We start from the raw sequence: 11218 nt of genomic DNA, 5'->3' as shown, positions 1-11218 counted from the left end.
TTATTGATAGGTATGAGTTTAGTGCTGTCATTTTGATGTCTTTTTTTGTGTGTTGTTCACTGTTGCACTTAATTTTCTGTGCTGCATCGTTTTTCTTTATGTATTTTTGTTTAATCTTTTTCACTGTTGTTGATTTTGTGTTTGCTGAGTTTTTATATTTTTCTAGTTTTTTATTTTGACTTGTAGGATTGTTCATTTCCTTTGTGGTTGCCTTAATATTTACCCCTATTTTTCTAAGTTTATACCAGTTTTTTATTTCTTTATATTGCCTTGACTTCCTCTCCACATGAAAGATATAGGACTACATTTTTTAGTCCCTCTTTTTTAATATTGTCATCGTTTACATATTGACGTCTCTGTTTCCCTATTTTCAGTGTTTTAGCTTTGACTTATTTTTGAGACTTCCCTATCTTGGTTGATATCTGGTTGCTCTTCCTGTGTTCTAGTCTTGAGTTGTTATCTGATGTTTATTGATTTTCTAACCAGAGGACAATCCTTAGTATCTCTTATAATTTTGGTTTGGGTTTTACAAATTCCCTAAACTTCTGTTTATCTGGAAATGCCCTAATTTCGCCATCATATTTGAGATATTTGCTGGGTATATAATTCTTGGCTGGCAGTTTTTTTCCTTCAAGGCTTTATATATGTTATCCCATTGCCTTCTTGCCTGCATGGTTTCTGCTTAGTAGTCCGAGCTTAGTCTTATTGACTCTCCTTTGTAGATGACTTTTCGTTTAACCCTAGCTGCTTTTAAAATTCTCTCTTTATCTTTGGTTTTGGCAAGTTTGATTATAATATGCCTTGGTGACTTTCTTTTGGGATCTGCCTTATGTGGGGTTCAATAAGCATCTTGGATAGATACCTTCTCATCTTTCACTATATCAGGAAAGTTTTCTGCCAACAAATCTTCAACAATTCTCTCTATTTTCCGTTATTCACCCCTGTTCTGGTACTCCAATCACTCATAGATTATTCCTCAGACAGTCCCACATTGTCGCAGCGGCGACGGTAATCGGGACGGCGAAGACAGTAACCAACTGCACAACTCTTACAGAGAAGTGGGGCCAGGAGGGTCACTCTGAGGAGTTGACGCCCACTTCAGTCCCAGGAGTTTATTTTATAGTTAATACAGCAATCAATAAGGCAATTAACAAAACAATGGGCTTTGAATGCGGGCAAGGGAGAAGGAATTCAGGTAAACAAGTCAATCAGTAAAGGGACAATAGGTTTGGGAAAACACATCTGGACAAGTCTCGACATGTTGGAGACAAGTCTCTATGTGCAGCATAGAGGCCCGTGGGGGCTGCAGTTGTCAATAGTACAGCCATGTTTAAATGGCATATATCCCCACACCACATAATTCTTTGAGTTTCTTCATTTTTTTAAATTCTTTTATCTGATTTTTCCTCAAATAAGTTGGTGTCAAGTGCTTTATCTTCAATCTAATTCTGATGTCCATTGCCTCAATTCTTCTTCTATGACTTTCTCTTGAATGGTCTAGTTCTGAAATTTTGTTGTTAATCTTCTGAATTTCTGATTGCTTTCTCTCTATGGATTCTACCAGCTTTTTAAATTTGTCATTATGCTCTTCTCTAATCTTCTTAAGTTCCTCTATTGCTTTGTCTGTGTGTTCCTTGGATTTTTCTGCATTTTGACTGATCTCCTTCCTGATCTCTTAAAGAGTTCTGTATATTAATCTTCCGTATTCTACTGCTGGTAATTCCATGAAGTTCTCTTCCTCCAGAAAATTTCTTGATTCTTTGTTTTGGGAGCTTGCTGAAGCGATCATGGTCTGCCTCTTTATGTGATTTGATATGAACTGTTTTCTCTGAGTCATCAATAAATTATTATATTTATGTTTGCTTACTGTGTCCTAGCTTCTTGTTTTGTTTTGATATGCCCAGATAGGCTGCTCATGTGAGCTAGTGTGATTATTGGCACCTTTGAAGCTCTAGCATCCTGTCACCAGGTGGGCAGATCTGTTACTAGATATGTGAGCCCAAGAGTCCATTTACTTTTCTTGTATGCATTCAGCTCAGGTGTCCAGGTAGTTGGTTACCAAGTATGTGGTGCAGGCTCTCACCTACAGTCCTAGATGGGCAGGGGTGATTAGAGCAGGCACAGGTATTTGGCGGCAGTAGGGGGTCACATGCTGAGTAAGGCAGGGGGCTGACGGCTGCCTGAGTGTCTGGGAGGAAAGTGTGTCCCTGTTCCCTAGAGTGTGTAGGTGGGTGGGTTTTTCAGCCAGACTATGGGCACCCACTGCTGTTGACTATAAGGACTGGGAGGCACCACTTATTCTTGGACCCCTGTCGCAGGTGGCTAGGTGGCGAGGGTGGAGCCACCAGTCCTCAGGTCCGTGATGTGGGCAGGTGAGAACCCTGCTTAATGGGAAGAGCGGTATCAAATGTTACAAACCTGCCACTCCACCATATAGCTGATACACTGAAGTTAGGCTTCAGGTATATACTCTGTTGTACTGTGCCAATGAGGGTCTATGCTGTTGAAATGGGTCCACACAGGTCTATCCAGGGGTGAAAGGCATTTAGTCTATGGACCCCTTATGCCTGTGCAGAGGCAAAGGAGCTGTGCCTGCCCTGAATTCCTGGCTTAGGGGAGCTGGTAGACTATTTTTTCTTGTTTGTTAATTTGTTCCCTCTCCATGGCCAGGAGAATGGCTCAGGGTGCGTAACAGGTCCTACTTCCGGTCCAGGGGATGTGGTAATCGCTGAAGCCAGCCTGAGACCCTGAAGCCAGCCTGAGACCCGGTGCAGAGTGGGGAGGGAGCAGGTAAATGGGAGAGAGGTTCTTCCCAAACAGGGTGTTTTTTGATCCACGTGGTAGGTTAAACACACGTACTTATCTTTTGCTGATTGAGTGCCACTTTTCACTGGTTCTGGAGGCCTGAGCAGACTCTCTGCTGCTCAGTCTCTCCCAAAGTGGAAAACACATCCCAAACGCCACTGCTTGTCTCACCACACACGTCAGCCAATCCAGCCTGAAGGGTGCCAGCTCCCACCCGGTCAGGTCTGGTGACTCCTCGCCGCTTCTGAACCATCTCTCCCTCCCCCTGCCACTCAGTCCAATTCCTCAATGTTGACTTTGATGTTCAGGGCTCCTAGATTGTTATGTATAATCAATTCATTTGTTTTTTCCAGTCTCTGTTATAAGAGGGACCACTGGAAGCATCTGATAACTCTGCCATCTTTGCCCCATCACCATCGTACTTTGGAAGCAGATTTGTATTCTAGATTTCACAGGTCCACAGATGAAGAGGAATAATGAACCAGAATGGAATATGCCTAAACTCTCACCCATATTTGATTTAGATGCTTCAGAAGATGAGATTTTGGACTTGGAGTTGATTTAAGACGTTTGGGATGATGTGATGGGGTGAATGTCATTTGTATGTGGCAAGGACATGAATTTTGGGAAGCCAAAGGGTGGAATATTATGGATTGAATTTTGTTCCCCCAAAATATGTCTTGTAAATTCTAACTTCTATACCTGTGGCTAGAATCCCATTTGGGAATGGACTGTCTTTGTTAATGAGGTAGGATTAGTATAGGGTATATCATGAGTCACTATCTTTTGAGATATAAGAGAGATTAAACATGTTAGTGAAGTAAAGGTGGGGAAAGAGCAATGCCAAGCCACATGAAGACTGCCCAGGAGCAGAGCCTCAAAAGAGACAAGGACCTTTCTCCAGAGCTGACAGAGACAGAAAGCCTTCCCCTAGAGTAGGCACCCTGAATTCAGACTTCTAGCCTCCTAAACTGTGAGAAAATAAATTTGTTTGTTAAAGCCATCCACTTGTGGCATTTCTGTTATAGCAGCACTAGATAATTAAGACAGTACTTATACTATAAAGGTTCTTTTTCATTCACTCATTTAGCAAATGATGACTCTCAAGGTTGCCTGCAGGTGGTTAATAGATTAACAAAAGGGGATTCAAAGTGTCAAATCTTATGAAGATGAGAGAAAAGAAACCTTCACCATCAAAAATTCACATCAAGAATTTTAAAAATTCATTTCTGAAATGTTAATGGTAAAATCCAGTATCTTAATATTTATGGTATCCAAATGGAGGATCCCTCTATCATAATTCTAAAAGAACACCCATCTTACAATCTTGTCCTTTTGACTTTCCTTTATTCTGGGCTGAAAGAGATCATTCATAAGCTTTATTGATGAAGTTTACCCACTGTCAGAACTTGAAATCTATGTTCAAAACAAAGTCCGAAACCAGATATTATACAGTACCTCTATTCTAAATCTATTGATGCAGTTTTGCTACTGCCTTCCCCACAGCAGATTAGCACAACTTTTGGCTGGTCCTCTGCTGAAGTTGAATTGGCGGGCAAGATAAATCCTCAGCCCATCTCTCAATTTGCATTCATTCATAAATATTATTGAGTATTTTTTATGTGCATATGATCATGCTAATAATTTCTGACTACAAATATTTATTTCCAGTCACGAGGTGATTGCATTGTAAAATTTGTTTTCTTTGTACAATGTTCTAAATATTTTCAATATAACTGAATGTGAAGGAAGTTTCTGCCCCCTCTCACTTCAACATTGTCCAGTTGTCATTCCAAAATCCTCCTTAAAATGATTTCTAAATATACTCAGAAAATACCAGATTCCTATCCTATAACTCTAACATTTTATATAGTTCTTGTGAGAACACTTACAATCAGTTCTGATCCATTCGAAGGTATGGGTGCTCTTGTTTGATGCGTTTATTGCAGAATCCTGAGAATACTGCAGCTGTGTAGGAACAACAAATTGCACTAGCTTAGATGAGAGGACTGCAACCTATAAAATTTGTCATGCCATTAGCTTACTGTTCATACATTGCTTTGACATTCTAGGAAAATTAGCATTCAACTTAATTTGTCCAGATTTTATCAAGGGTAAAGGAAATTTTTAGATTTCAGACTATTTATTTCACTTCATTAAACTATCCACACTGAGAAATTGAAACCTGATTTCTCTCATCAGGCGTACTAAAGCAATCTCCCCACCCTCTGTTTCAGTTTTGCATGCAACTCTAAACCTAACAAACAAGCTTTCTGATAGAAGAGATCAATGACCGTAGATGCTACACAATTTAATGTCTTTATAATAAGTCACCTTTCCACAATGAAACATGGAAGCCCATAAAGAAAGTTAATATTTTGCTTTTAGAGCAACAATATTATTTGCTTTCATTATAAATAAACAGAATTCATTTGAGGCAATAATTTTTCAAAGGAACGGATTAAAAGAATCCCAACATTAAAATCAAAACAAAGGCATTTTATGTTCTTACATCTTTATTAAAGTATTTATTTTATAATCCTGGCTCAATAATAACTCTGGTACTTTCATATCACAAATTGCCTTTAAGTAACACATAAAACACTTAAGGCATATTTGCCTTATAGATGACCTCAGCTTATAAACACCACTATACTGATTTATACTAATAGCAAAAACCACATAGAGGAGCATCTACTAATGCCTTTCTTGGTACTTATCTTTAGATTTAAAAACGCATAATAAGTAGAGTTCCTATAAAATTGCATTTTTGAGATAGGAAACAAACAATACTCCTATCTTATAATTGTTTTTTATCTGATTTGATTGGATGCAGTTACTATTAATAATGTAACCTTTAAATTTGTGGGAAAAACCAACACTTTATATTCATACCTTATATGAAGGTTCAACAGCAAGCATAATGAGCAGCCATTATAAAATCATATTGCTAAGTATTACCTCAACTCACAATTCTGCTTATATAATTGTATGCATATTACTGCTCAAAAGTACTCTTTAATGTATCAAAATACATCCAAAAGCATCCTTTCATTTCATTAACAATCATAGCAGGAGCCTAGGCGCCATCAAAGATTCATTCTCTGGTCTTCTTTTCGTTAGTACAAGCTGAACTTTTGAAAGTATTTGGCAATTCCAGTCTTTTGGGCCTATATCACAAAACCCCCAGGAGTCTAGTGGCCCCAGGTGAAAGAATTGGAAGACAAGAAGGCTTGCATTTAAGGTAGAGTTATCATTAGCAGATCTTTGGAAAATAGGAATGCAACTAAAATCACTCAATAATTATTAGAAACCAAGATTCATTAGATCACTTCTCTTGCAGAAAAAATAACTTTAAAACTTGTATATTTTCAAGTGTTCTTTTTTATAAAGAACATATAAAATTAAGGTTATTTGTGAAAATAAACCAGTTTCAAATATACTTGTTTCTCTTCATTTTTCCCCCTTTCAAAGGAGTTCTCATCAAGCACCAAAGTGTTATCATTAAAGCAAGACAAACTCTTCTGTGCTAAATCTTTTTAATCTTTTCTTTTCATCCTCTGAAAAAAGGTCTTCTTCATTGGTTGTAGTAGATGCAAAATCATAGTCTCTGGAATGACCATTTACAAAAGTAAATAGTGGGTATTTCTCCTTAGAAGAAACTTTCAGCATCTGTAACAGAAATAAAGAAGAATCCCTTATTGGATGCAATAATGCATGAAAAGTACATGGCAAATGTCACTGAATTGTACAAGTAGAATTTGTTGAAATCGTGTATCCTCTGCTGTTGTATATTTTTAAAATCAATCAGTCAATCAATAAACTCTAATGTTTAGCCCTGAACCTCTCTGTTAGCTTCTCTCTTGTTTCCATTCATCCAGTGCTATTGCTCTAACTGTTCTGGCTAAAAGACAAAAGATGATCATCATTGTATAGTTTATTTATAGTTAAACACACACTTCTCACCATTAGAATTAGACCATTAAAAAATTATGTGCTCGTTCTTATATCACTCTGCACTCTCCTCTTCCCACTCCCTCACCCCCCAAAGTAAATCTTCTGGTCACATTAGTTTGAGGACATACTAAAAAGTTAAGTTGTGTATTTTCTTTTTTTGGTAGACAATGCAACAAAATGGTATCATTGCCTATGATAAAATACTGTGAAAGATTACTTGGTAGCATAATACAGAAAAAGAAGCATTAGATTGCACTAGAAGCTTGGTTCTAATCCCAATTCTGCAGTTTACCTCAGTTTGACTTTGGGCAAATCACTCTACCTGAATATCATCCATAGAATGGAAACAAAGATATCCAATCCTCCTACCTCACAGAATTATTAAGAAGACCAAAAGGGATAAAACAAAGTTATTTTTTTTTAAAAAAAAAGTTTGGTCTTTTCAAAGATTCCTACATTTGAAAAAATACTTTGAAATATTTTTACAATAATCTAGTCAACAAGAAAAACAATGTTCTTATACATAGTAATAATCCCATGTCATATTTTACATATTACCTTCTAAAGTTACATTACATAATTTGGAAGTGAGAAAAGCAACACCTACAATTTTGTGGGGATACCAACAACCTTTATAACCTCTATCAATTTGGGATTCATTAACAAGTCAGCAGCCCATTCTAAACCATCTAAATCTTTATGTTAAAAAGTTCTATAAAAATTAAAACAATTTCATAAAAAATGATCGACATTTTTGATGGAAGTATGTTTTGATAGATAGAAACTTTTCTACTGGTAATCAGGCCCATGAGAAGGATTCTTAAAAGTTTACATATAAGAAGGATTCTAAAAAGTTTATCAGTTATTGAGAATACTGAAAATAATATCAATAGTACTTATACATCATTAATCATGATGAATTAAATATAATTTGTTTTAAAATGATAATTTCAGGGGTAAAAACTAAATTCTCCCAAGTGTCAATATTCAAATGAGGATCATTAAAGTTCTACAAATTATATTTACATAAGATCTAGAAACGTGGCTAATGTGTGTCATGTCATTGGCTTCCTGTTTCTGCATTGCTCTGAGACTGTTAATATGAAATACATTTTTAAATTAAATGGAAAGGAACAATTTAAAAATAATCAGGTAATATAAAAACTAAATGTAATGAAAATCAGATCCAATAATTCATATTGTGCTAATTTAAACATTGCTCAAATTAATTTTATTTACCTTCTACAAAAAAAATAAGGGAAAGGACAAAAATGTGGAAAATATAACATAAGAGGCAGAGGGGCTGGCAGGTGATCAAGCATCTTTCACCTCCAGCCAGTGGCTGGAATATAGCCCAAAACTGTTGCCATTTTATATTCACTTAATGTCACTTATAAAAGTCCAGTATCAAATGGGCAGGTATCCACACCGTTTCATTTTCAGATCAACAAAGCAGAGCTAACAATATTATCTCGTCACCCTCTCTTTCAAGATCAAGAAAGAAGTCATTTGGGTTTATTAGTACAGGACCAAGTTGCCCATCAATGTAAGATTAAAATCTGTACCTCAAGGAAAAAGGAACTCTCTACGTTTAATTATAAAATACGTCTACTTTTTGCAAACCCTCTTGCAACACAAGGCCTCCTTATGCATAATATTAATTGATTTCAGGCTTTTAGGGTTATCATTTTCTAACTTTCCTGAGTTTATTAAAATATTTTTAAAGCTTATCAAAAAATACGTTAAAGGACAGATGAGCTGAGCAATAAGGTAAATGACAACCTATCAACACATAAACATTATATGGCATGGCAGAAGTACTTCTAGGACAAATAAAAATGGAAATACCAAAGGAGACTTTAGAAATTATCTAGTTCTCTCTCATTTTATAAATGGGAAAACTGAGACTCAAAGGATTTAAATGACTTTCTTAAGATGATATAACAACAAAAAAAGTAGATTGACAATAAATTATTGGAATACTTAAACCTCGGTGACTTATTAACATGCGTTTCAAACATTTTTCATAGCTCTGGGTACCATATAAACAATGTTAATTTAGGCTCTCTTTTTTTTTTTTTTTTTTTTTTAAGAATAACCACTGGTTTGACAATTTTTTCTGAAAAATTTTTATCAAAAAGTGAAAACCTACTTTTTTAACATTACCAGAAAAGTTACATTGTTCAAACCTTAAAGTCTTTCCATAATAAATAATATAAAATCTACATGAAAATAGTTCCAAATTAGGTTACCTAATTGAGATAGCATACAAAATAAAAGAGAACATAAATTATTTTTAGTTTAATAACTTGGGGAAATGTGTATTACACAAAGTTAAGAGATGTTCAGAGGAAAAAAACAGGATATTAAGCTGTGTATAAAATCTAATCTCAATTACGTTAAAAAATTGAAATATGTATTTTCAAAAGACTAGAAGGAAACACAACAAAATAATAATAGCTATCTTTCAATGAAAAAATAAATGAATTTTTTTTCCTTTTTTAAACTTCTATTTTCCAAACTTTCTAACAGGAATTTCTTCTACAGTTAGGAGGAGAAAACCATTGTTTTTTAAAAAGATATTTAAGATAACTGAATTTACTATCTCACAGTTGCTTTTAAAAGAATCTTTGGGAGACTCAGCAAGATGGCGCTCTAGGCAGAAGCACCGCGCCATCCCTCCACAACAAAGATCTGAAAAACTAAGCCAAACAGAGAATCAACAATCCTGAAACCCGAGAACATCAAATGAAGAGATAAAGAACTCAGCCGAACACCAAATGGAGTAAGAATACTGAAAGAGAACAGAGAGTGAGGAGAGATTCATGCAGAGGTCCCCTACCAGCTAACGCAGCGCTGATCCACCATCCTGGACTCCTATCGGAGACCAGCAAACAGGGGTACGAGAGAGCAGCCACACGGAGCATCCAGAAGGAGACAAAACAGCCGGTAATTTGCGGTGTGCGCTTTCCCACCCCCCACCCCTCTTCGCCCCGGGTGGGGCTCCCCTGCTTCCCGTGTCCAAGGTCTCTTGGCTGGGGGGCGCCAGTTGCTTGGATTCCACGCGCCCGGGTGGGCGGCTCTCTGGGTGCTGTTTGTTGGATGCTGGTGTTGCTTCTTCTGCTTCTTTTGGTTTCTCGCTTGCCTCTCGCTAACTCCCCCTCCTTTTGCTCGGGTGCCTGGCTCCGAGCGCCGTCTTTGCCCTTTCCTGCGGGGCTGTGGGGCTACGTTCGGGTGTGCGGCTACTTCCAGGTCTGGGCTGGGCTGCCGTGTGGGTTAGAACCCAGGGCCTTTGTTCGTTTGCTCCTCTGCTTCCCGGGGCCACAGGCTCTTGACCCAGGGCTGCCGGCTGCTTGGATTCCATGCGCCCGGGAGGGCGGCTCTTTGGGTGCCGTTTGTAGGCTGCAGGTGTTGCTTTTTTTTTTCTTTCCCTTTTTTCTTTTTCTGCTTCTTTTGGATTCTCGCTTGCCACTCGCTGCCTCCCCCCTCATTTTGCTCAGGTGCCTGACTCTGAGAACCGTCTTTGCCCTTTCCTACGGGGCTGTGAAGCTACGTTTGGGCGTGCGACTGCTTCCAGGTCTGGGATGCTGCGCTGATTAGATCCCGGAGCCTTTGTTTGTTTGCTCCTCTGCTTCCTGGGGCTCCAGGCTCTCGACCGAGGGCTGCCGGCTGCTTGGATTCCGCACGCCCGGACGGGCGGCTCTCTGGGTGTCGTTTGTTGGCTGCTGGTGCTGGTTTTTTTTTTTCCCTTTTTCTCCTGCTTCTCTTGGTTTCTCCCTTGCCTCTCGCCGCCTCCCCTTCCTTTCACTCAGGTGCCTGGCTCCGTGCACCCTATTTGCTCCTTCCTGAGGGTACCCAGAGCGCAGGCAATCTGTGACATACGCTTTCCCACTCTCCACCCTTCTTCACTCACACTCGGCCTCGTCTGTTTCCCACGGACACAGTTGCTTGTCCAGAAACACCAACCCACACTGGCTGGCTCTCTGAGTGCCATTCGTTGACTCCTGGTGTTGCTTTTTTTTTTTTTTTTTTTCCATCAGTTTTGTTTTCTTTTCCCTCTTTTTCCCTTTTGTCTTTCTTCATTGCTCAATTTCTCGTCTCTCTATCTCTTCCTTCTCTTTCTGATCCCTGAATTCCAGGCGTTGTATGTCTCTGCGCCTTCTGACCACGCTGTGCTGTGAAACCTGGGACTGACTTCCCCAGACCTCATAGCTGCATTGGTGGTATCCCTGGGAACTTGGCAGTTTGTTAACTTTTCTGATTTTTATTTGTTCATTCTTTTCTTTTCTTTCTCCTCCCCCTTCTGTTTTTCTCCATTCCATAGTCTCTCATCTGTCCATTCCAACGGAAAGCTCCCCGAGCATTCTTTTATGTTTGTATGTTTTTTTGCTCCTGCTCCTGTCTCCTCTCTCCCATATACAGCTTAGCTTCACACATAACCATCTCCCCGCTGCAT

At 38.4% G+C, this 11218-nt stretch overlaps 1 protein-coding gene across 2 annotated transcripts in view; it reads right to left on the bottom strand.

Annotated features, from left to right (window-relative positions):
* Positions 1–3509: 3509 nt before the first annotated feature.
* Positions 3510–11218, bottom strand: part of ATG4C (autophagy related 4C cysteine peptidase) — a 132226-nt gene continuing 124517 nt past the window's right edge. The window contains exon 11 of one of the 2 annotated variants that reach the window (XM_023730627.1): positions 3510–6477. In XM_023730627.1, coding sequence (XP_023586395.1) covers positions 6310–6477 — 168 coding nt within the window. In that variant the 3' untranslated portion in view covers positions 3510–6309. The remainder of the gene's footprint in view (positions 6478–11218) is intronic. The other variant, XM_004369009.2, reaches the window with a different exon arrangement.

The sequence above is a fragment of the Trichechus manatus genome, unplaced genomic scaffold, assembly GCF_000243295.1.
Source record: "Trichechus manatus latirostris isolate Lorelei unplaced genomic scaffold, TriManLat1.0 scaffold00003, whole genome shotgun sequence".
NCBI lineage: Eukaryota > Metazoa > Chordata > Mammalia > Sirenia > Trichechidae > Trichechus > Trichechus manatus.
Note: the sequence above shows the minus strand (reverse complement) of the source record. Positions and strands in the feature narration are given on the sequence as shown.